The following is a 25,565-nucleotide window of genomic DNA, read 5'->3' on the forward strand; positions in this document are numbered from 1 at the left end:
ATTTTTTGGATTATCGCACGGCACTAACAATGGGGATGCCAAATTTTCAGAGAGAAACAAGAAGTACAACAAAACACCTAAGACAGAAGAAAAACCCACCAGACAAATTACATCAACAGAGGATAGAGCATTACATCAAAGACAAAAGACCCAACACAGGCCAAGAGGGAGGAGGGGGAGGGGGCTATCCAAGAAATCGCAAGAAGTAGTTAGTCCACTTGAGACATATGGATCTATGGGGGAGGGGGGAGTATTCAATTTGAGCCATAGAGACCTCTCCCAAGTGGAACATGGGGTATTATCAAAAGGTATCAAGTTTGCACCAGGCAGTAAGCTCAACAAATTTGAAGCCTTCATAGGCATTAAGAAATTTATGAGGAAGTTGTGCCTCAAAAAGTATTTTATGAAAAAGGCAGATCAACAATTGACTGAAAATTCCATACAGACAGATGGATATATACACTCAGGGCTAAAAAACAAGTCCAAATTCAATCCAGTTCAAGAAGCGAGCAAAGCTATGAATGCCTTTGAGACCCTAGTATTGGAAGATCTCAAAAAGCTTAAAACTTATTTCACTGATAACTTATCCCCCATAGAAAGACAAGCAATGAGAGACTTGCAGAATGATATGAGTATCATGATTAGACCAGCAGATAAGGGGGGAGGTGTGGTCGTACAAGACACCGAGCAATACCATTGTGAAGCAATTCGACAACTACACCAGGTGGACACCTATCTACCCCTCACGTTAGATCCCACTCATAAATTCCTGAAAAGACTCAAGGCCATGCTGGAGGAAGCAAAGGCTATGGGAATTATTAATGAGGATGAGTATGCCTATCTATATGAGGATAACGCCAGAATCCCTGTGTACTACCATCTCCCGAAAATACATAAGGGACTGGTGGATCCCCCGGGAAGGCCGATCATATCGGGGATCGGCTCCATGACGTCCAACCTATCCCATTATGTGGACATATACCTGCAAGAGATAGTGAAGAATACCCCAAGCTATATCAAAGATACAGGCCACTTTTTGAGAATACTTGATAACTACACCTGGGAAGAAGGAGACTGGCTCTGCACGATCGATGTGAGCTCCCTGTATACTGTGATCCCTCATGAGAAGGGTATTGAGGCAGTCAAATTCTTTATGCAGGAAGCACAACACTTAAAGGAAGATCAGATCCAGTTTGTTTTGGAGAGTATACGCTTTATATTACAGCATAACTACTTTAATTATGAGGGCCAGTATTTCCTCCAGAGCACCGGGACGGCGATGGGGACACGGTTTGCACCTTCTTTTGCAAACTTATATATGTCCCACTGGGAACATTTTCACCTCCATGGCCCAGTGGGCCCCGGATCTTCCCTGGTGCTCTGGAGGAGATTCATAGATGACGCCTTTTTCATCTGGCGTGGTACCAAGTCCAGCCTTGACACATTTATGGGGTGGATTAATGACAATCATTACAACTTAAAGTTCACTAGTGAGAGTAGCCAGCACCAGATTCATTTTTTAGACCTTACGGTTTATGTGGAAGGGGGGCAATTGCTGACTAAAACATACTTGAAGCCGGTGGACACCAACAGTTTTATTAATGTTGACAGTTGTCATCATTTTCGATGGCTTATGAACATTCCAGGTGGCCAATTTCTCAGGCTTAGGAGAAATTGTTCTAAGATGTCAGACTTTGAGGTGGAAGCAGAAATTTTGAAGGACAGATTCAAATCCAAGGGGTACTCAGATGAACTGATAGGGGAGGCTAGAGAGAGAGCTAGGGATTCAGAGAGAGGTCAACTATTACAGGTGAAAGACAAACCAACTGATTTAGTTAGTCATCAGCCCAATCTAATTATGCAATACTCATCCCAGGCTCCAAAAGTTAGGAACATAGTGGGGAAGTATTGGCATTTGCTGCGGGAAGACCCGTCACTCACCGTAATTCTACCCGAGAATCCTAGAATGATCTTCAGAAGGACCAAGAATCTGGGCAATATACTAGCGCCCACTATAAAAACTACTAGAACCAAGAAGAAACAGGGGTACTTTAAGAGGTGTGGATTTTGTAGGGCCTGTCGGGAGTCCTGCATACCTGTGGAAAGAATTTATGACATCGCAGCAATGGGAAACAATGAAACCTTTAAGATTAGAGATGTCACTAACTGTGACACAAAGGGTGTTATATATCTGTTGACCTGTCCCTGTCAGAAACATTATGTAGGAAGAACAAAACGGGCTCTAAAAGAAAGACTTAATGAGCACTGTACAAATATTAAGAAAGGAAATAAAAAACATCCCCTCTCAGATCACTATAAGATGACACATGGATGTTCCTTTAAGGGAACGAAATATTGTGCTATTGAGCAAGTGGAAAAATCCTGGAGAGGTGGGGATTATCTATTGGAAATGTCGAGGAGAGAGACTTTATGGATTTTTAATCTCAATTCCATGATTCCGCATGGATTGAATAAGGATTTAGACTTATATGCTTTTGATTAGGAGTAGTATTTGAACATGCAGGGGAGGCTTGATAAGAGAGCCTCTGATCCTCCTGAGCAGCCTAGCTTTGAGAAAGGGAGGCGTTCCTCCCGAAACGTCAGCAGTGGCTGCTATTGTGACGTCACACAACACAGGAGGAGGAGGTGTGGCCAAGTTACGGAGCTGTCAGCGCCGCAGGACTACGCGGTGAATCCATCTCTGACCAGGCGCTCTGCCCCGCACAGCCTCCGCCAGCACGGGAGCCGGGCTCGTTTGGCCCGACATCAGCCTGCGTCTAGACTCTCTCACCTAGCCACCGGCCGGGGCTGGTGAGATTGAGCGGCTCCCCGTACAGCACAACAATACTACTCACGGATCCGGAAGGGTGAGCTGTATATAATTTAAGCACTGCATGCTTTAGGATATTCATCCATACTGGAGAAGTTCAATATGAGGATGTACCAAACACTTAACCCATAAACATCATGGGGGCCCCCTACTGTGAATTCATTGACATTATACTAATGAGCTCCAACGGGCACATGTGCAATTGAAACCATTTCCGGATATCAGTGCATAATTCACTGCTTAGTGCAAATCTACTTGCATCCTGCACTTTAATTCTATAGCGGGTCTGCAGCAGCCCAGCTTTTTATTTGTTGAGTTTTTAGCAACAACATTACCTAGCCCATTGTACATGCATGTACATTAATTTGAGGGCAATTGAATCCATATCACTAAATCAACTCTGATTTTATCTAATAAAGCCATCCATTGTTTTTAGCGCAGCCTGTTTTTTATTATTAAGTACCATTTTTCTAAGGGGTTGGGGAACCTTTGACAGACTAGCGGCTGAGAGGTGTGGGCGCTACACTAAGTGAATACTGTTCAAAAATAAAAAATCATTCAAATAGTTGTAAGGTTAATGGGCACCGTGGGAGCTGCGCTGCTTTCCCTGTAAAAAGAGGCATGCAAAGTAACGGAGGGGAAAAGTCGTATTGCACGTTATGCGTTCCTTGCATACAGTCATTCAAAACTGTGCTTCACTGCCTGTGTTCAAGGGTGCATCATGTGGTAACGTACTGCATGCACTGCATTGGGATACTAGAGTCCGTTGGATCGTATCACAATAGATGCACTCTGAGGGTCGCATAGACTTACAATTGTAGTATGTAGCTGTTATAAGAGACCATTGCATTTCATACAGTGAAGTATGCATCAAATGAAAAATATGCTTTATTGGCTCTGTTAACACGCACATTTTACAACAACACACTGCATGCAGTGCGTTCGGATGCCACACTCCTTTAGATCGCACTGAACACTGTGAACATTTACTATGCGACTTTCCGCATTACAGTGCGTCAGTTACGTTGCACCGCAACACCCCACTGTACACGGGCCCTATAAAGCACTGACATATGTTGAGGCTGCCTTTAATTTGCTAAACATGGGAAACTGATTAAAAAGCTCATCCAAAATATCAGGAAATCGACCAGGAAACATTTACAGTATTACTCATTTATTTAGGAATTTATAATAAATGTAAACACATAATTTTCAGCATACTTTACAAAACCATTATCTGCAACACTATGAGAGGTGAGGTGATCTAATCACAAACAGATACCGGTATGTCTTCAGAATTAAGAAGTAAGAAAGAGGGTGGGAATATGTCACAAGATTTTACACTGCAGTGTGAGAAATCACTAATGACCCTGCTGTGTAGCTTAAACACACACATGTGAAATTACACTACATGTCAGCAAAGGACCTTAGCGCCACTTTTAATATTCAACATTAAAATCTCAAAAAAGTGCCCTCAGCATCCCTTTAGAAGTGCATGTCCCCTGTTACTCCTGAGCACTCTGGATTGAACACGGATGCTGTTGATTTAGAAAGCTTGCTCAGTTGAGCTGGTCACATTGCTTAAAGGACAACTGAAGCGAGAGGGATATGGAGGCTGCCATATTTTTTTTTTCCATCTAAGCAATACCAGTTGCCTGGCTCTCCTGCTGATCCTCTGCCTCTAATACTTTTAGCCATAGCTTCTGAACAAGCATGCAGCAGATCAGGTGTTTCTGACATTATTGTCAGATCTAACAAGACTAGCTGCATGCTTGTTTCTGGTGTTATTCAGACACTACTACAGCGAAATAAACCAGCAGGGCTGCCAGGCAACTGGTTTTGATTAAAAGGAAATACATTTGGCAGCCTCTGTATACCTCTCACTTCAGTTCCCTTTTAATCATTAGGCTGTGTTCCCACTACAGCATCTGAGGCCTAGTTCACACTATAAAACACAATTTCTAAGTGCTTACGATTTTGGAAAGTGATTTTCAGAGCGATTTTTAAAGGAATATGTGTTTTTGCACATTCCTTTAAGAGATATGGCTCTAAAAATGGTACAGACAGCATGTTTTTAAATTTCTTAAAATTGAAACGCTGCAGTGAGGACACCCTCACATGGTGACAATGCTGTAGCGCTTTGCCAATCGCTGGCAATCTGCAAATTGAGTGCAATTGCCCACAGTGTGAACCAGCCCTTAGTCCGTTTTATCGCATCGAAAAAACTGACAGAAAACAGATCCTATTTTCTAAATAGAATCTGTTCACATTTGTCTGTCTGCAAAGCATCTGCTGCAGTTAGGCCCCGTTCACACTGCACGTGTTTCCAGCCGCGTTTTGGGAATGTGTGCAGGAGGCCGAAACGCATGACATCAGACAGTGCATAGAGTGCACTGTCTGATGTTTACACTGCATGTATTCCGGACCAGTGCAGTCCGGGAACGCATGCTGCATGCATTTTGTACAGAAATGCATGGCTGACCCATTCACTTCAGTGAATGGGATCAGCCACGCAACACATACAAACGCGGATGGCGTGCGTTCGTATGTGTTGTGTTCCGAAAGCACGGCCGTCCGCGTTTGTAATGTGAACAGGGCCTAACAGGACCGCAGTTTTGTGCTGTCAGCAATATTTCTTGAAGGCTTTGTTCACATCTAAAATCGATGACGATTGAGCGACTTTCGATTTTTTTTTGCACAATTTTTTTCCCCCTCTTGGCGCTTACCTGCGTGCTTTTGCAGAGCGTCTCTGTTTGTTCACTTCCTGACGTCAGTCAGGGGTTAAACTTACCCAGCAGCCTTCTTCTTTACTTTAACCCGTCCGACGGCGCGTCCCACACTGCGTTCCGAGACGCGTCACGGGACTACTACGCTTCCTCCTTCAACCTAGTAAGGAGGAAGTGTTTGTAGTCACGTGACCGCGGCTTGGAGCGCAGCGTGGGACGTGCGGTGGGACGGGTTAAAGAAGAAGGCTGCTGGGTAAGTTTAACCTTCCCCCGCACACACCCACTCAGGTGCAGTAATTAGAGGATGAAATCCGATTGAAACTCATCCGGAGCTCATCCCTGCACCAGCCCCCATACAATAACCTACGGATATGAAACTGGTATGGGTGGGTAGCGCTGTGCGTTGTGCTCATTTGTGCTGCAAAAATCATCTTTCTGTCTTATAGTTGTTGAGATATTAACATTTTTATAAAGGTCAAAAGTTCACTCAGCCTTTGCGACGTTGTAGGGAGGCGGAGTGAACTTTTGACCTTTATGAAAACTTGAATATCTCAAAAACTAAAAGATAGAAAGATGATTTTTTTGCAACACAAAAGAGCACAACGCACAGCGCTACCCACCCATACCAGTTTCATGTCTGTAGGTTGTTGTATGGGGACTGGGTGACAGGTTTTAGGGTCTGAAAGAGTGGAAAAAAATTGCACTTTTAGACCCTAAAATCTGGAAAGAATCATAATGGCAAGGGGGTTAATTAGCAAAGAACAAAGGATTTTCTCTTCACAAGCAGATCCCAGTTGAGTGTGAACAGGCTATTTGACAGGATACCATTTGGTGACCCCAGCCAAAAGCAAGCCTTCCACACAGCAGGGCTTAGACACAGCGGAGCCGTGTAGCCAGCCTTAGAAATACATGGAGTCTATGATTTTCCGCCTGTTTAAGGAATACCGTGCCCAGGACGATTATGGGAGTTATATCATTGGATTTGTGGTGTTTTGATGGACATTTTGATACCAGTCTTGGGGGGCCAGGGGTAAGCCATGACAAAGTATTAAACCTCTCAGAAACTAAACATAATATGGCAGCCAAGTTTGATTTCACATGAACTGTCATATTCTGAGGAATATGAATCTGTGACTGTTATGTGTGTGCGGGAAGTGTAAGCTGAGATATGAAAAATGTCATACTTAGCAGTGGCTGGATAGTGTACTGGTTAAGGGTTCTGCTTCTGACACAGGAGACGAATCTTGGCTCTGACTGTTCAGTAAGCCAGTACCTATTCAATAGGAGATCTTGGGCAAGTCTCCCCAACACTGCTAATGCCTATAGAGCGCGTCCTAGTGGCTGCTGCTCTGGCTCTTTGAGTCCGCCAGGAGAAAAGCGCTATATAAATGTTCTGTGTTTTATGTGGGCACAAGAAACCCACCCAAGAGGTTAACCGCACCCTGTCCAGCCCCTGGGCTGAACCTGACACCCCACCCAAAAATGTGGGTCATTCAAAAGAACTTGCCAGGGATTCCTCCCTTAATCCTCCAAAATTCCATCTTCATGCAGGCATGCTGCTGCTCTGAGGATCGAGCAACGGCCATCTTGGTTTGAACTTTGCTCCAGAAACAAAGAAACTTTACGTGTTTTCCCAGAAAGGACATATTTTCACCTGACCTTAAGTATACATATTTTCTTCCCTTTTTATTTTTATACTGTGCTATTATTGTCTCTATAATTGTTGAGTTTAATGATTTTCTGTATATATTAATTATTTATATTGCACTTATAATAAAAGACTTCTAAAAGTCGTTTATTTGTTCAGCTGCCCCTGCTATTCAGCTGCACAAACCGAATTCTAGCTTCTGAAGATTGCTACTGAGAATCGTTGTTATATGTCAGAACAGGGTGTGTTTTAACCATGTTCCTGCAGGTCTTAGAGACAGTCAGTGGGCTTCTCTGTCCCAGTTAAACAGAGATGGTGGCAGCCTAATATTTTGTGTTGAATAGATCGCACCCCTCCCTCTGGTCTGTCTGCTGCCAAAATTCCAGCGGTTTTCTGCGCACCGATTCTGACCACAGATTGCATGGTCTGTGTGCTGAAACCGATTGGAAGGCATTGTGAAGACTGGCCGCTAGGGGGCGTGTGAGTGTAAGTTAGGTCTGTACACTAAAGTTAGAACTGATGGAGTTCAACCATCCCATTTTCATGGGATCTCTCTACCCCTAAAGGTGGCCACACACCATACAATTTTTTAAATATCTGTTCAATTTAAGAATTGCAATATATTTTTCTGACTGATTGCAACATTTCAAAAATATGACCAATGTACCACACACAATTGTTAATTTTTTCGGCAATTATGATAAAAATGATTGGGAACTCTGACAAAATTGCTAGGTTGTGTATATTAACCACCCTGGCGTTCTATTGAGATCGCCAGGGCGGCTGCGGGAGGGATCGCCAGGTTGGCTGCATGAAAGCCCACTAGAGGGCGCTCCGGAGGCGTTCTTCCGATCGCCTCCGGCAAGCAGAAGTGACAAGGAAGGCTGCAATGAGCAACCTTCCTTGTTTGGCTTTCCTCGTCGCCATGGCGACGAGCAGAGTGACGTCATGGACGTCAGCCGACGTCCTGACGTCAGCCGCCTCAGATCCAGCCCTTAGCGCTGGCCGGAACTATTTGTTCCGGCTGCGCAGGGCTCGGGCGGCTGGGGGACCCTCTTTCGCCTCTGCTCGCGGCGGATCGCCGCAGAGCGGCGGCGATCAGGCAGCACACGCGGCTGGCAAAGTGCCGGCTGCGTGTGCTGCTTTTTATTTCATCAAAATCGGCCCAGCAGGGCCTGAGCGGCACCCTCTGGCAGTAATGGACGAGCTGAGCTCGTCCATACCGCTAAGGTGGTTAATAAATTGGCAATGTAACACACACCATACAATGTTTAGAAAGGTTGAAGAAAAATATCTGGCATTCCGGATCGATTAAAATCGAAAAAAGAAAACGGAAAATCCAATCAGATTTTTCAGTCGAATGGAAAAAAAAAGCTTTTGATTTTTTTGGGAGATCCGATCGTTTTTATCGAATTGCCGTAAAATCGGATCATTTTATTGTATTATGTGTGGCCACCTTAAGTCTGCCCAAAGCCCCCTGCATCTTAAGAAGTGTACCTGAGACAGATCCTAATAAAATAAATTATTTACAAAGGGAAGCCTACTTACTTACCTAGAAATAGGGAAGTCAGAGGCATCCTGTGTCCTCCTTGCACCCACTATTGCTGCACTCAGACCCCTGGAACATATCTGATAAGAGCTTGTCGGATATGTTATTGCAGGCTGCGCTTCCCACCATGTACGACTGCCGTGTATAAGCATGGCCATACTACGCCTGCATGAGACTAAATGTACCTGTACAGTAAGCCAGAGCTGCTTATTCACGAATGCATGAAGAGGAGTGAAACTGCAATCTTCCAAAAGATCTCGGGCAGCGGCAATGGTCTGGAGGAGTACAGAGTAAGTCTCTAGGGATTATTTTGTTAGATTCCGCCTCAGGTTTTCATTAAAGAGCTGCATATGCCTTAGCCTTAGTACAGAGGTACTCATACATGGCAGGAACACAGCCACAAGAAGCTTATTCACAAAGTTCTTGTCAAATATGTTTAGAGGGAGCCAACACTGGGATGGTGGGCTGCAGGAGCATTGAGGAAGCCTATGGACTATCCTTCTCGCCCCCCACCACTCCAGTGCTGTGACTCCCTAAACCTATTCTACAAGTGTTAGCAATCTTGTCATGCTACTTCCTGCCTGCTGGTGGCAGCATCGTGTTGAACTCTGATATAGTAAGGTAAGATGACAAGACATAAATAAAAGTAAAGGGTTGAAGCCAGCTGTCACAGGAAACAGAAGAGTGACTCTCTGCAGCTGGTCACCTGCTTTAATACTGGTCACTTAAAGGGAACCTAAACTGAGAGGGATATGGATTTTTCCTTTTAAACAATACCAGTTGCCTGGCAGCCTTGCTGATCTCTTTAGGTGCAGTAGAGGCTGAGTCACACACCTGAAACAAGCATGCCGCTAAGTACCTGATCCGCATGCTTGTTGAGGGGCTGTGGCTAAAAGTATTAGAGACACAGGATTTGCAGTAGAGTCAGGCAACTGGTATTATTTTACAAGGAAACATCCATCTCCTTCTCAGTTTAGGTTCCCTTTAAGAGTTAAATGTGACATCATCTGATCCATACCCCCAAGCCTACAATTGGCTCGGACCCTCGTGGTATCATGACACACACAGTTGTTACTGTGCATGGCCTGGAAAGTCCCATGTTCCAGGCACCGGTCATCTTGTTCTGAAACATAACTGATGTTTACAGAACAAGACCGCCTATCTGTCTGTACATCGGGTAAACTCTTTAACCTTGGCTGGTTCTGTGTAAGGCACAAACACCCATGTTCCAGTGTTTCTAGAAATGCTGTTTGAAGGGAGACTTTGCACATCAAGTCTTTTAACTAAACTCAGTTCAGGTAACTGAGGCCTACGACTTAAATCATATAATACTTAAATTATAACAACCCCCCCTAAAAAGGCTTGATCTGCAGATCCGTGCTTCTGATTCCAACAGCACCCGTTTTCTTTTCTTTACATTTCACTTTTCGATGCTCGTGCTCACACACTTTCTCTGCTCTAGGTGGTTATCCCTGGGAGAGAGGGCAAGACCTCTTGGCCTTCCTGTAACCAGGCTATCTGGGGATGCCCTATTTCTAGGTCCCTATATACCACATTCTCAGCATTTGCGTCACTTACGCATCACTTACAAACTTGCATGATCACAGAAAAGTGAAACTTGTTTGTCTGTTACGCAACGGAGCAGTGCCAGGTGTCTTCTAAAAGAACGCCTTTATACAATCAGCTCCATCATAGGTACTGCTGAAAACTATACCCATAACCCTGTATTTCGCTTAGTTTGGAAATATTGGTTCATGAGATTGTTTATGTGACACCAATCTCTTAACCATTGAATATACACAAACAATTATGTGACACCAATCTCTTAACCATGTTAATTTGTTTGCGTAATTTCACACACAAACTCACCTGTGTAATGATGCCTATGATTGTCATCTCCATCATTACGACCAGTGGGTGTAGGAAGAAATTTTGAACTGCAGAGGCCCAGTCCGAGTGTCCCTGGAACATCGCCAGAAACCATCTCCCGTGCAGCCTCCATCCGCCTTATCTCCCGTGCAGCCTCCATCCGCCTCATCTCCCGTGCAGCCTCCATCCGCCTCATCTCCCATGCAGCGTCCATCCGCCTCATCTCCTGTGCAGCCTCCATCAGCCTCATCTCCCGTGCAGCCTCCATCCGCCTCATCTCCCGTGCAGCCTCCATCCGCCTCATCTCCTGTGCAGCCTCCATCCGCCTCATCTCCTGTGCAGCCTCCATCCACCTCATCTCTGGTGCAGCCTCCACCTGCCTCATCTCCGATGCCGTTTCCATCCATCTTGTCTTCTATACAGTCCTCTGCTATTACTTTGCAACCTGCAAAGGCTTTGTTTCAGTTCACAGAGACTTTGCTTCAGCCCACAGAGACTTTGCTTCAGCCCACAGAGACTTTGCTTCAGCCCACAGAGACTTTGCTTCAGCCCACAGAGACTTTGCTTCAACTCACAGAGACTTTGCTTCAGCTCACAGAGACTTTGCTTCAGCCCACAGAGACTTTGCTCCAGCCCGCTCAGGCTTTGCTCCAACCCGCTCAGACTTTGCTCCAACCCGCTCAGGCTTTGCTCCTGCCTGCACAGGCCATCTTAGGGTTCCATCCAGGTGCTCTGCCTATGGCCCAGCCAGGTGCTTTGCCAGCAGCCCAGCTATGTGTTTTGCCTAAAGCCCAGCCAGTTGCCCTGCCTGACGCCAACCTGTCAGTTGCCCTGCCTAATGTTAACCAGTCTGCTGTTTTGCTTGTTGCCTTACTTAATACCAACCACTTTATTGCTTTGCCTGATGCCAACCCGTCTGTTTACTTGCCTGATGCCAACCCGTCTGTTGCCTTGCCTGATGCCAACCCGTCTGTTGCCTTGCCTGATGCCAACCTGTCTATTGCATTGCCTGATGCCAACCAGTTTGCTGCATCTAACCAGTTTACTGACCTCCAGTCTGTTGTCCAACTTGGAGTTTCACCTGACGCCTTTCCGCCTCCTGCCATCCTGACTTTCCAGCCTCCTGATGTTAAGCTCCAGTTCCAGCCAGTCTCTGGGTCCTCTGCTGATTCCCAGCTTCTGAAAACATCTGCTGCTGCCCAGCCATCACAGACTGCTGCTCAGCCACCACAGACTGCTGCTGATGCTCAGCCACTACAGACTCCTGCTGCCTAGCCACCACAGACTCCTGCTGCTGCTGCCCAGCCACCACAGATTCTTGCTGCTGCTACCCAGCCACTACAGACTCCTGCTGCTGCTACCCAGCCACTACAGACTCCTGCTGCTGCTGCCCTGCCACTACAGACTCCTGCTGCTGCTGCCCAGCCACTACAGACTCCTGCTGCTGCTGCCCAGCCACTACAGACTCCTGCTGCTGCTGCCCAGCCACTACAGACTCCTGCTGTCCAGCCACTACAGACTCCTGTTGCTGCTGTCCAGCCACTACAGACTCCTGCTGCTGCTGCTGTCCAGCCACTACCGACTCCTGCTGCTGTCCAGCAACTACAGACTCCTGCTGCTGCTGCTGTCCAGCCACTACAGACTCCTGCTGCTGTTGCTGTCCAGCCATTACAGACTCCTTCTGCCATCCAGCCACTACAGACTCCTGCTGCTGCTGCCGTCCAGCCACTACAGACTCCTGCTGCTGCTGCCGTCCAGCCACTACAGACTCCTGCTGCTGCTGTCCAGCAACTGCAGACTCCTGCTGCTGCTGTCCAGCCACTACAAACTCCTGCTATCCAGTTACCTCAATCTGCTGCTGATCTTCCTCCAGATGGTTTCCTGTCTTCTTTCCAGCCTAATGTCTGCCAGTCCACTGCCAAGCTACCTCCTGAACCTGCTCTTCCTCTTGATGGTACCCAGTCTACGGCTAATGCTTGCCACTTCACTGCCATGCCTAAGGTCTACCAGCCTACATCTTTGCCTGATATTTGCTTGTCTGAGGACCTGCCTATTGCCTGGCAGGTCACTTTCCTACCTGATGTCTACCAGGCCACTTCTCTACCTGGTGCCTTGCCTGATGTATGCTGGTTTACCACTCTGCCCCATGCCTACCAGCCTGGTGTTCTTCTTGATGTCTTTTGCCTCCAGTTCCTGATTCAGCATCCTGAGATACAAATTGAAAGATTTTTTTTTTGTTTCCCTCCCTGCCCACCCAGTGTTGGCATAAGTTGTCAAACTTCCTGTATGATTTCCTGTCTGCCGTCTCTTGGGATCCTGGTGGTAGTGGTATACGGTCTTGTTGGAGCGTCCTGAGGCCGCTCCTTAAGGGGGGGGGGGGGTTATGTTAGGAATCTTGTCATGCTACTTCCTGCCTGCTGGTGGCAGCATCGTGCTGAAGTCTGATGAACTTCCTTTATTCCACCAGCAGGTGGCTCTGGAGACTTTGCATGACCTGAACTTTCGTTGTTCCATCACTGGGTGGCTCTATGCTGGCTGGAGACAGCTCTGCCACTGCAAGGGTTGCTCTCTATGCAGGGCCGGTTTAAGCAACAATGGGTCCCCAGGGCAAAATAAACCTGGGGGGCCCCCCGACCAGATTCCCCAGTACAAAAATCGGCATTAAGGGACCTTTTTTGCAGCTGGTATAGTCAGGGTGTGAAGCCCCAATCGGTCGGAGCTCCACATTTTGGCTATCCCAGCCTGCATGGGGGACATGGGGTTAAAAAGTTGCAGGAGGGGGGACCCAACTTCATTTTTGTTTTTTTTAAATTCCCACACTCTAAACATAAAATTTTTTTTTGGGGGGGAAATAGGAAAAAATGCCAGGGATCTTCATACAGCCATATTGCGGCTGTATAGCGATCCCTGGCCAAAGCGCTGCGGCTGCGTATGGGCCCCCTGGAAACCCCGTCAGGAAATGTATTGCTCTTTCTTTTGATACATGTAAAATTACACTACCGTTAGGTTTGCTACTAAAAGTGACATTTACCGCATTTAAAGGTATACTTTTTTCCTTCGAAACTTTAAAATCAGTTTTCTCAAAAACAATAAGGTCGATTTGATTTTTTTTCCTCTTGTAGCCACTGGGGGCCCCTACAAGCTCTGGGGCCCTGGGGCAATTGCCCCCTTTGCCTCTATGGTAGCGCCGGCCCTGTCTCTATGAACTTTGCTTGTCGATCATGCTGCAGGTGTGTCCTTATACAAGAGCCCTGCAAGGAGCAACCTTTGCCAGAACTTTGCGCTCTCAAGCTGGAGTATCTGGACAACCCTGGTTTCCTGGTATCTTGTATTCCTGTGTCTGCTACTCTGTTACTGAACCCATTTACTGTCTTACCTTGATTCCTGTCTGCTCCTTTGTAACGTGATTGCCCGATTATTGCTGACTTTATGCTTGTTGTGACCGTGATTTCTGCCTGCCTCCTTGTTCTGCGATTGGTGTATATATTATATATATTTATCCTGTGTATATATCTTGTATATATTTTGTTAGATAGATAGGTTTTTTGGGGGGATTTGCACTTTGCTTGTATGGTGTATATGAATGTGGTGATTGCATCATTGTGTATATTTGTCTTTGCATTCCTGATTGTTTGTTGTGTATGCAATTGCATGGAATTTGCATTATATTGTCTGAAGCACGATTTGTCAATAAACATTTTGCACAATATTTCCCTGCCTCAGTGTCTGTGTTGCTGCAAACTGTGATCAATCCCAGTTTCTCTGTTTAGGCTTGTAACAACAAGGACTTGTCAAATAAGTTAGTGAGGCCACATTGCACAGAAGCAATGACGCAGGGCAATTTCTATGCTAAACTGATCCCAGGCCGAGAGCTTGAGAACGTTATTTGCGATGCGGTATTTAGCACCCCAGTATAGGTATCCAGGTATAAGTGTCGCCAGTATAGGTAGCCAGCTGTAGGTGCCCTAGTATAGGTTAGCCAGGTGTATGTGCCCCAGTATAGGTTAGCAAGGTATACTGTATGTGCACCAGTATAGATTAGCCAGATATACCGTATATGGCCCTGTCATAACATAGCAGCCAGTTGTGATATTGCATATAATACAGCGTCCATTTGGTATAACTTGTATCCATTTGAAGCCATGTGTCATTTTCTGTCTGTGTAATATGTGTATGCCTGCTAAAAGCAAGTCTGGCTTTGTGGGGTATACTTGTCACCTGGCTCAAGGAAAATGCTAATGTGATTGTCTGTATGGCAGTGTGAAGTACATTAGCATTCAGTTCCTCTGGACACTGCAGTCTCCAGCAAGGAAACAGTTAATTACATAACGACCCCCGCTTTGGTCCTGAATCTGCTGAAAGGGTGTTGCATTGCGTTGAACTTTGTATGCATGTCCCGATTGTCCCCATTGTCCCAATATACAAATCACGACCGACTGAGTCTGGGAACTTCAAAGGCTAACAGGAAACCGGGAAATTTGCATGTCACAGCAAGCCAAGATGTGCTGTCACACCTGAGTAATTGGATTATTACTGGATCTGGACATTTGAGTGGCCCCGGGCCACAAATCTGGCTATAAAACCTCAGCTAGGAAGATTTAGAGTTGTAGTTCCCTGGAGATAGCAAAGACGCTAGAACTGCCCTGGTCCAACCAGAACCGCGGGCTCCCGCAACCAACGCTCTGTCCATGCTGTTAACATTTATATCCAGTTTTTATTTTTAAGCAAACTGTCTTGTTATGTATCTTTGTAACTTTTACTTTGTTTTTTTTTGTAAATCTTTTGTATATTTACCTTTCTGCACTGTTCCGCTTTTTTTCTGGAATATTAAATATTTATTTAATAAGTTTGACTTCTGATGTACTAACAGCTCATAGCCTAGAAAGAGACTGCAGTGTAATTTGCGTTACAAGTTCAGTGCCTGATTGTGCCTTGCTACTGTGTGATTACATTGTGTGTGTGTGGCGTTCTCGTATTCTGGCCTGATCCAAATACGTGAGCGATGGAATGAGTGCAGACCACTCGACGGCAGAGTGGGAATTGTTGAAGTGTCTAGCAGCAGCTAGTGGTGGCAGAGAGAAGTGTTTTTGAGGGGTGACAGCCTTGTGTTAGCTTGAATAAGGCTGCTTGATCTGGTCAAACCCTCAGTAGGGAACCGTCGCTGCAGGCTTGCCATTTGGCCAGTTCCTGACAGACCCAGTATAGGTTAGCTAGCTATAGGTGTCCCAGTATAGGTTAGCCAGGTATTTGGGCCCCTAGTATAGTTTAGCCAGGTATTTGTGACCCAGTATAGGTTAGCCAGGTATTTGTGCCCCAGTATAGGTTAGCCAGGTATTTGTGCCCCAGTATAGGTTTGCCAGGTATTTGTGCCCCTGTATAGGTTAGCCAGGTATTTGTGCCCCAGTATAGGTTAGCTAAGTATTTGGGCCCCAGTATAGATTCGCCAGACATATGTGCCCCAGTATAGGTTAGCCAGGTATAGATGCCCCAGTACAGGTCTAGCCACGTATATGTGTCCCAGTATAGGTTAGCCAGGTATATGTGCCCCCACATTGGTTAGCCATGTATATGTGCCCCAGTATAGGTTAGTAAGGTTTATGTGCCCCCATATAGATTAGCCAAATATATATGCTCCAGTAAAGATTAGCCAGTATAGATTAGCCAGATATACATTGGTGTGAAAAACTATTTGCCCCCTTCCTGATGTCTTATTCTTTTGCATGTTTGTCACACTTAAATGTTTCTGCTCATCAAAAACCGTTAACTATTAGTCCAAGATAACATAATTGAGCACAAAATGCAGTTTTAAATGATGGTTTTTTATTATTTAGTGAGAAAAAAAACCTCCAAATCTACATGGCCCTGTGTGAAAAAGTGATTGCCCCCCTTGTTAAAAAATAACCTAACTGTGGTTTATCACACCTGAGTTCAATTTCTATAGTCACCCCCAGGCCTGATTACTGCCACACCTGTTTCAATCAAGAAATCACTTAAATAGGAGCTATCTGACACAGAGAAGTAGACCAAAAGATCCTCAAAAGCTAGACATCATGCCAAGATCCAAAGAAATTCAGGAACAAATGAGAACAAAAGTACTGTAATTGAGATCTATCAGTCTGGTAAAGGTCATAAAGCCGTTTCTAAAGCTTTGGGACTCCAGCGAACCATAGTGAGAGCCATTATCCACAAATGGCAAAAACATGGAACAGTGATGAACCTTACCAGGAGTGGCCGGCCGACCAAAATTACCCCGAGAGCGCGGAGAAAACTTATCCGAGAGACCACAAAAGACCCCAGGACAACATCTAAAGAACTGCAGGCCTCACTTGCCTCAATTAAGGTCAGTGTTCACGACTCCACCATAAGATAGAGACTGGGCAAAAACGTCCTGCATGGCAGATATCCAAGGCGCAAACCACTTTTAAGCAAAAAGAACATTAAGGCTTGTCTCAATTTTGCTAAAAAACATCTCAATGATTGCCAAGACTTTTGGGAAAATACCTTGTGGACCGACGAGACAAAAGTTGAACTTTTTGGAAGGTGCGTGTCCCGTTACATCTGGCATAGAAGTAACACAGCATTTCAGCAAAAGAACATCATACCAATAGTAAAATATGGTGGTGGTAGTGTGATGGTCTGGGGTTGTTTTGCTGCTTCAGGACCTGGAAGGCTTCCTGTGATAGATGGAACCATGCATTCTACTGTCTACCAAAAATCCTGAAGGAGAATGTCCGGCCATCTGTTCATCAACTCAAGCTGAAGCGATCTTGGGTGCTGCAGCAGGACAATGACCCAAAACACACCAGCAAATCCACCTCTGAATGGCTGAAGAAAAACAAAATGAAGACTTTGGAGTGGCCTAGTCAAAGTCCTGACCTGAATCCTATTGAGATGTTGTGGCATGACCTTAAAAAGGTGGTTCATGCTAGAAAACCCTCAAATAAAGCTGAACAATTCTGCAAAGATGAGTGGGCCAAAATTCCTCCAGAGTGCTGTAAAAGACTCGTTGCAAGTTATCGCAAACGCTTGATTGCAGTTATTGCTGCTAAGGGTGGCCCAACCAGTTATTAGGTTCAGGGGGCAATTTCTTTTTCACACAGGGTCATGTAGGTTTTGAGGTTTTTTTTCTCGCTAAATAATAAAAAAACATCACTTAAAACTGCATTTTGTGTTCAATTATGTTATCATGGACTAATAGTTAACGGTTTTTGATGAGCAGGAACATTTAAGTGTGACAAACATGCAAAAGAATAAGATATCAGGAAGGGGGCAAATAGTTTTTCACACCACTGTATATGCCCTTGTATAGGTTAGCAAGGTATAGGTGCCCTAGTATGGGTTATCCAGATAGATATATATATGCCCCAGTATAGATTAGCCAGATCAGGTGCCCCTGTACAAGTTAGCCAGATATAGGTGTCCCAATACAAGTTAGCCAGGTATAGATGCCCCAGTATAGATTAGCCAGATATATGCCCTTGTAAAGATTAGTCAGGTGTAGGTGCCTACCTGCAGGCTGGCGGATTACAGTAAAGGAGGGGGGAGCAGCGGCAAACTGGGACTCAGCTGTGGGGAGGGGGGCCCGACTCCTCCTTCCCTTTATTTGGGTCCCCCTCCCTGCTCCCCCCTCCATTGCAGCAATGTATGTCAGCGTTGGGAAGCGGTCTTAGTTTAAACTCACCATCCGGGCTCCATGCGACGTTCACATGCTGCTGCTGGGCTGCACTTTTTTCAGCTACTCAGGAAGTAGTGAGTGGACCTGAAGATAGAGCAGCACATTGGCGGCTCATGATCATTGCATCGAGCCTAGAAGGTGAGTTTTCACTAAAACCGCTTTCTGCCGCTGCCATATATCACAGCAATGGAGGGGGGAGCATGGAGGGGGACCCGAAGACTTGTGCAGTGCACCCACTCTTACATGGACAGGAGCGCAGCTACGAAGAAGAGGGTCCTAGCGGGAAGCAGGAAATTTGGGCGCATGAGGCAGGTGGACAAAAAGGGCGCTGCCATTCACTCCCATAATAAATATCGTTTAATGGGCGCCCAACAGGAAAAAAGGGCGCCGGAAAAAAATAACGTTTTAAAAGCGGCGCCCGGAGACTTTTAATGTTTTATAACTGCTTCTCATGATTACACATTATTTAATGATTTATAATTTTTTAAACATTATTTTAAACGAAAAACAGTACAATGTTTTTTAAAACATTATTTTTAAACGAAAAATTGTACAATTTTTTTAAAACATTATTTTTAAACGAAAAACCGCACAATATTTTTTTAAACGTTATTAATGCTTATCACAGGGGGGTCTTAGGTTTAGGCACCACCAGGAGGGTCTTAGGTTTAGGCACCACCAGGAGGGTCTTAGGTTTAGGCACCACCAGGGGGGTCTTAGGTTTAGGCACCACCGGGGGAGATCTTAGGTTTAGGCACCACCAGGGGGGTCTTAGGTTTAGGCACCACCAGGAGGGGTCTAAGGTTTAGGCACCACCAGGGGGGTCTTAGGTTTAGGCACCACCAGGGGGGTCTTAGGTTTAGGCACCACCAGGGGGGTCTAGGGGTTAGGGATAGGTACAGGGAGGGTTCTGTGTGAGAGTAGGGTTAGGTATAGCTTTAGTAACATTCTTATTAATGTTTTATAAAACGTTATTATAAATTTCACTTTTTAAACAGGGAAGATTAACGTTTTTACAATTGCCGATTTCATACACATTATTTAATGATTTATAACTTTATAAAACATTATTTTTAAACTAAATATAGCACATTTTTTTTAAACGTTAATCATTCTTATCGTTTAAAACCCTGCGCCCTTTTTTCCCGGCGCCCTTTTTTAACGTACGAGTCCTAGCGAGTATCTGGGCTGCAGGAGGCTTGGAGAAGCCTCTGGATCATTCATACTTCCTTTTACTGAGGAAAGTATTTAGCTCTAGTTGTTTTTTCCGGGATTTTTTTTTGTTTACCTCAACAGTCAGGTATAGTGCAGAAGGTATTTGTTACCTGAGAGAATACATCACTCACTGCACATCTAAAGGGATGCTTAGATGCCGAGCTTATAGTGAATGGGCTGTCAGAGGCCGGGGTGGGCGGGATCCGGGCTGGGCTGCCTGGGTGGGAAGCGCTAGCTGGGGCGTGGCTATGAGATCACTGGGCCTAATGTGAGAGGCCCCTTCTCCACCTCGCTTTCCTCTACCTCCAATAAGAGAGCGGGGAGCCGGATGCCATCACAGTCCGAGTGAGCTCATCACCATCCTGCTGCACACACTCCGCAGCCGCTCTCTTCTTTCAGCGCTGGGAAACTTTCAATGAATCCCCCTCTCCAGCTGTGGTGCCGTCATGTCCTGACTGAGCTCCGCAGCGTCTCCTATGCTGGGATATTGGTACATTCATCGTAGGTTTTAATTGCTAGGGTTTTTTTGCTTTTACTGCTGTTTTTTAAAAAGCGGAAGATGGGATTGCCTCCACTGGAATTCAGTGATTGCTATCTGGACAGCCCGCAGTTCAGGGAAAGGCTGAAATCACACGAAACTGAACTGGAGAAGACCAACAAGTTCATTAAGGAGCTTATCAAGGACGGCAAGTCCCTGGTGGCAGCGCATAAAAGTAAGTGCGGCAGCCTGGTGACAGTGGCAGGATGGCACCTACCTCAGCCTCACACTACCCAGCACTGCCTCACTGTTATCTGTCTGCTCCTCTGCTGCTTGCATTACTCAGCTTATATCCGTTACTTGCAGTATGGACTGACTGCAGAATGTCAGCTGTCAATGTATCTTATCATAATGTCATTATAGAGGTGGGGGAACTTTAGTGTTTTTTTTTTGTTTTTTTGTTTTGTTTTTTACTACCGTAGAGGTTACATCAGATCCAGAGCCAGCTGCAAACAATGCAAAATAACATTACACAGCGTTTACTTTATACCCCTGCAACAAGGCTAGCAGATTGCGCAGAATTGTTTTGCTACAAAGCATTTCTGTCACTATAGCAGAGCTTCCAGAACAGCAGCCTATTCACCTGTGCTGCATTCACATGAGTGATTGTTGTGCCCCCACAATCACTGCTAGTGAAGGCTTCTAGTTCTAGTAATGTGTGTCAGAAGGCAGGTGAGTGATGCAGGTTATCAGGGCATAGTTATCTTATTCACCTGGGCTGAATTTGGACATTACATGGGACTGATGAGATTCTGAGGGTATATCTGACAGCTGATTGTTTAGTTTCTGACTTATATATATATATATATATATATATATATATATATATATATATATATATATATATATATATATATATATATTTTTTTTTTTTTTTTCATTCAAAGTTTTGGTCCTGCCCAGGGGAATTCCATTTCCTGTAGAGCAATATGTTAATCTGAAGTCAGAATCAGTGCTGTTCCCTAGCTATCACTAGTGTGGCAATATTATTCCTGGAATGTAGTACTGTATATGTATAGGGGTTTAGAACCTTTGATAGAGTCTTACAACTTCCCATTTAGTGTATTTGGTTGCCCTTGCAGCACACTAACTATTTATTTATTTATTGTATTTATAAAGCGCCAACATATTACGCAGCGCTGAACATTAATTTAGGTTACAGACAATATTTAGGGGTGACATACAGCAATATGACAATACAGGAATACAAGAAAACCAGATCACACAGCACAGTATTAGTACAAGGTAATGCTTAGTCAGTCACTGGATGAAGCATGGAGATTAGGCAAGTTATGTTCACTCAGATGCATAGCATGGGTTCACAGTAATGGAGGTGCCAGATCAGGTAGGACACAAAAGGAGGAGGACCCTGCCCAAAGGCTTACAATCTAGAGGATTGCAAAACTGTTGCACATAAAAGACATGGTGTCCCATCTGATCTTCTAAAGCTAGGTACAAACCTCAGACTTTGGCTGTCTGTGACAGCTGTTTCGTGATCATTTCAGGTGCATTATCACCTTCCTTTATACCACTCCATACTAGACTGTTCAATAGCTATCACCAGTGTTTGCAAGTTTTTCCAACTTGGTGTACATTTTTAAGACCTGTGAAGCTCAATACACGTTAATATGTATCAAATCAATCTTGGACTCAAATTTACATAGAGTACAGTAATGTTCACAAGCATGGGTTACATCAAAGGCAACCCCTGTAAGGGAAGCTGAGGAAAACAGACAACACCAGTGAGGCTTAAGTAAACCCAAGGAGCAATAAATACATTAAATACAGACTCCTTAAAGATTGCGACCATGCTCCTCTTCATGCATGAGTGAGGCGGTGCTGCACCTGCATGAGTACAGCCATGCCGGCACAGAAGCATGAAGCTGTTCATGGGTGAGTGGCTTCAAATTACTGCACAGGCGCCGGCAGACACTTGTGTATGAAGAGGAGCACAGCCATGTCCAACAAGCTCTTAGGCCTTGTTCACATTGTTATCACTTAGAAAAGCGCTTTACACTTCCTGACGTCAATCATGACGTAAACTCTTAGACCCAGAAATTAATAAATGTGATGTATTTATTCACAAAAGCGCTTGGGAAATCACCTTTTAAGCGCTTTGCAATTTCGCTATACTTTCTATTGAATCACAAACTCTCAGAAAATGGTGCAGGAGCCATTTATTTTATTTATTGTATTTATAAAGCGCCAACATATTACGCAGTGCTGGACATTAATTTAGGTTACAGACAATATTTAAGGGTGACATACAGCAATATGGCAATACAGGAATACAAGAAAAACAGATCACACCGCACAGTATGAGTACAAGGTAATGCTTAGTCAGTCACTGGATGGAGCATTGAGATTAGGCAAGTTAGGTTCACTAAAATGCATAGCATGGGTTTACAGTAATGGAGGTGCATGATCAGGTAGGACACAAAAGGAGGAGGACCCCGCCCATAGGCTTACAATCTAGAGGGAGAGGTAGGGACACGAAAGGTAGGGGACCAGAGTTCAGCTGTGGGTTTAGAGCAATTGTGAGGGGTGGCAGGCCAGAGTGAAAAGGTGAGTTTTGAGGGCCTTCTTGAAGCTGTTGGAGGGGGCTGCCCTGATGGGTGGAGGTAGGGAGTTCCATAGTGTTGGAGCAGCTCTTGAGAAGTCCTGGAGGCGTGCATGGGACTGGGTGATGCGGGGGACGGTCAGGCAAAGTTCATTGGAAGAGCGGAGTGAGCGGCTAGGTGTGTATCTCTGAGTAAGATCAGAAATGTCGGTTGGACAGGTTTTGTGGACAGATTTGTAGGTCAGACACAATATCTTGAATCTGATTCTGGACTGGATAGGAAGCCAGTGGAGGGATTCACGGAGGGGAGCCGCCCTGGTGGAGCGATGGGAGCAGTGGTCATAGGGAGACCAGACAGCAGGGCATTGTAGTAGTCGGGGCGGGAAATTAGGAGGGCATGGATGAGGAGTTTGGTGGTGGCAGAGGTCAGAAAAGGGCGAATCTTACAGATGTTACGAAGGTGGAAGTTGCAGGACGTTGTGAGGTTTTGGATGTGGGGAGTGAAGGAGAGTGCAGAGTCCAGGGTGACACCCAGACTGCGGGCTTGAGAGGTAGGGCAAATGGTAGTGTGGTTAACAGTGACATGCACATCTGGGAGGTTCAGGGATGACCAGGGTGGGAAGATCATAAATTCCGTTTTGTCTAGGTTTAGTTTCAGGAACCTAGTGGACAATCCAGGAGGAGATGACTGAAGGCAGGAGAAGACCTTGTCCATGGTAATGGTGGATATGTCAGTGGTGTGGAGGTAGATTTGGGTGTCATCTGCATACAGATGATAGTTAAAACCCATGGAGGAGATAACCTTGCCAATGGAGGATGTGTATAGGGAGAACAGTAAGGGGCCAAGGACCGAGCCTTGGGGGTCTCCCACTGAGAGGTGGTTGGGGGTGGACGAGGACTCATTGAAGGAGGTCATGAAGGAGAGTTAGGATGAAAGCCAGGTCAGGGCGAGATCGTGAATGCCCATGGACTGGAGGAGTAGGGGATGATCTACTGTGTCAAAAGCTGCTGAAAGGTCGAGGAGGAGGATGGAGTATTTACCTTCAGCTTTAGCTAAGGCAAGGTCATTGACCACTTTGAGAGCCGTTTCGGTTGAGTGGGCAGGCCGAAATCCAGATTGCAGTGGGTCTAGTAGTGAGTTGACATTGAGGTACTGGATCAGGCGTTTGTGAACCAGACGCTCAAGGAGTTTTGAGGCAAAGGGGAGGAGGGAGATAGGGCAGTAGTTGGAGGGTAGCGAGGGGTCTAGGGAGGGTTTCTTGAGCAGGGGCAGTACTGTGGCCTGCTTGAAGTCTGAGGGGAAGGTACCTGTGGATAGGGAGAGGTTAAACAGGGTAGTGAGGACTGGGGCCAAATCTGTGAAGTGAGGCTGAAGTAGATCAGAAGGGATGGTGTCAAGGGGGGAGGTAGTGGTATGGGAAGTCACATGAGCATCATTGCACTAGCACTTTTAAAGAGAACCCGAGGTGGGTTTGAAGAATATTATCTGCATACAGAGGCTGGATCTGCCTATACAGCCCAGCCTCTGTTGCTATCCCAAACCCCCCTAAGGTCCCCCTGCACTCTGCAATCCCTCATAAATCACAGCCACGCTGCTGACAAACAGCTTGTCAGAGCTGGCTGTGTTTTTCTCAATAGTGTCAGTCTGCTGCTCTCCCCGCCTCCTGCAGAACTCCAGTCCCCGCCTGCATCCCTTCCCTCCCTGCTGATTGGAGGGAAGGGACGGGGGCAGGGACCAGAGCTATGCAGAAGGCGGGGGAGCAGCTGAGACTGACACTACAGATGTAAACACAGCCTCACAGCATGGCTGTGATTTTTGAGGGATTGCAGAGTGCAGGGGGACCTTAGTGGGGTTTGGGATAGCAACAGAGGCTGGGCTGTATAGGCAGATCCAGCCTCTGTATGCAGATAACATTCTTTAAACACACCTCGGCTTCTCTTTAAGGCAACTTTTAAAATTGCCAGCGCTTAATCAGAATCAGAAACTTTATTTCGCCAAGCACGACTGGGTCGTGCCCGGAATTGGGCTTGGCACGTACAGGGTACTGATACACGATATACAGTGTTTACAGGTACAGGACAGGACACTCAGTAGGAACAGAAGATTATACAGAATACCGAACACTTATAACATTTATGCAGAGGGAGACAATGTGGCATAAATTACCATACAATACAAAAAAAGACAACCGAAAGGTACGGTAGAGCTGGAGCGCCGTCTATGTGCAGAGTGCTTCAGTGCGTCATGGTATTGTGGGGTGGGGATGGGCATTTCCATGGATAGAGTTCAGGAGGTTGACAGCCGAGGGAAAGAAACTGTTCTTATGTCTTGAGGTCCTGGTGTACATGGATCGGAACCGGAGCTTCCGGCTCGAGGGGAGCTGATTAAAGAAGCGGTAGCCTGGGTGCGAGGGGTCGTTGGCGATCTTTAATGCTCTGGTGTTCAGCCTGGAGTGGTAGAGGAGGTCCAGAGTGGGAAGGGATCTCCCGATGATCCTCTCGGCAGATTTGATGACCCTCTGCAGTTTGAGCTTGTCGCTGGCGGAGGAGCTGGTGTACCAGACCAGGATGGACGAGCATAGGACGGATTCGATCGTGGCGGAGTAGAAATTTGTCAGGAGTTTTTGGGCCATACCGAACTTTTTCAGTTGGCGGAGAAAGAAAAGCCTCTGTTGGGCTTTCCTCTGTGTTGAGGCAGTGTTGGTGTTCCACCTCAGGTCATTGGAGATAGTTGTGCCCAGTAGGTGGACACTGGGGACTCTTTCCACTTTCATGCCATCAATGTGGATTGGAGGCGGGGTAAAGGCGCGCCTCCTGAAATCAACGATCATCTCCACCGTTTTTGCTGTGTGTAGGATCAAACCGTTCTCTGCACCAGCGGCATATGCTTTCGACCTGGTGGCGGTACGCCTTCTCGTCGTTTTTGGTGATGAGACCTACAATGGTCGTGTCATC

At 45.8% G+C, this 25,565-nt stretch overlaps 1 protein-coding gene across 12 annotated transcripts in view; it reads left to right on the plus strand.

Annotated features, from left to right (window-relative positions):
* ARHGAP26 (Rho GTPase activating protein 26) overlaps positions 1 to 25,565 on the plus strand; it is a 1,021,369-nt gene that overhangs the window by 152,684 nt on the left and 843,120 nt on the right. For 9 of the 12 annotated variants that reach the window (XR_011030516.1, XR_011030517.1, XR_011030518.1 and 6 more), the window contains exon 1: positions 19,770 to 20,225. The exons of 2 other annotated variants lie outside the window; for them this stretch is intronic. Coding sequence is in view for 5 of the 10 variants with exons in the window: in XM_068277497.1 (XP_068133598.1) it covers positions 20,072 to 20,225 (154 nt within the window). In the remaining 5 variants the exon portion in view is untranslated. Of the gene's footprint in view, positions 1 to 19,769; positions 20,226 to 25,565 lie in introns of those variants that run through there. One more of the 12 variants, XM_068277499.1, reaches the window with a different exon arrangement.

This window comes from Hyperolius riggenbachi, chromosome 3, assembly GCF_040937935.1.
Source record: "Hyperolius riggenbachi isolate aHypRig1 chromosome 3, aHypRig1.pri, whole genome shotgun sequence".
Classification (NCBI taxonomy): Eukaryota; Metazoa; Chordata; class Amphibia; order Anura; family Hyperoliidae; genus Hyperolius; species Hyperolius riggenbachi.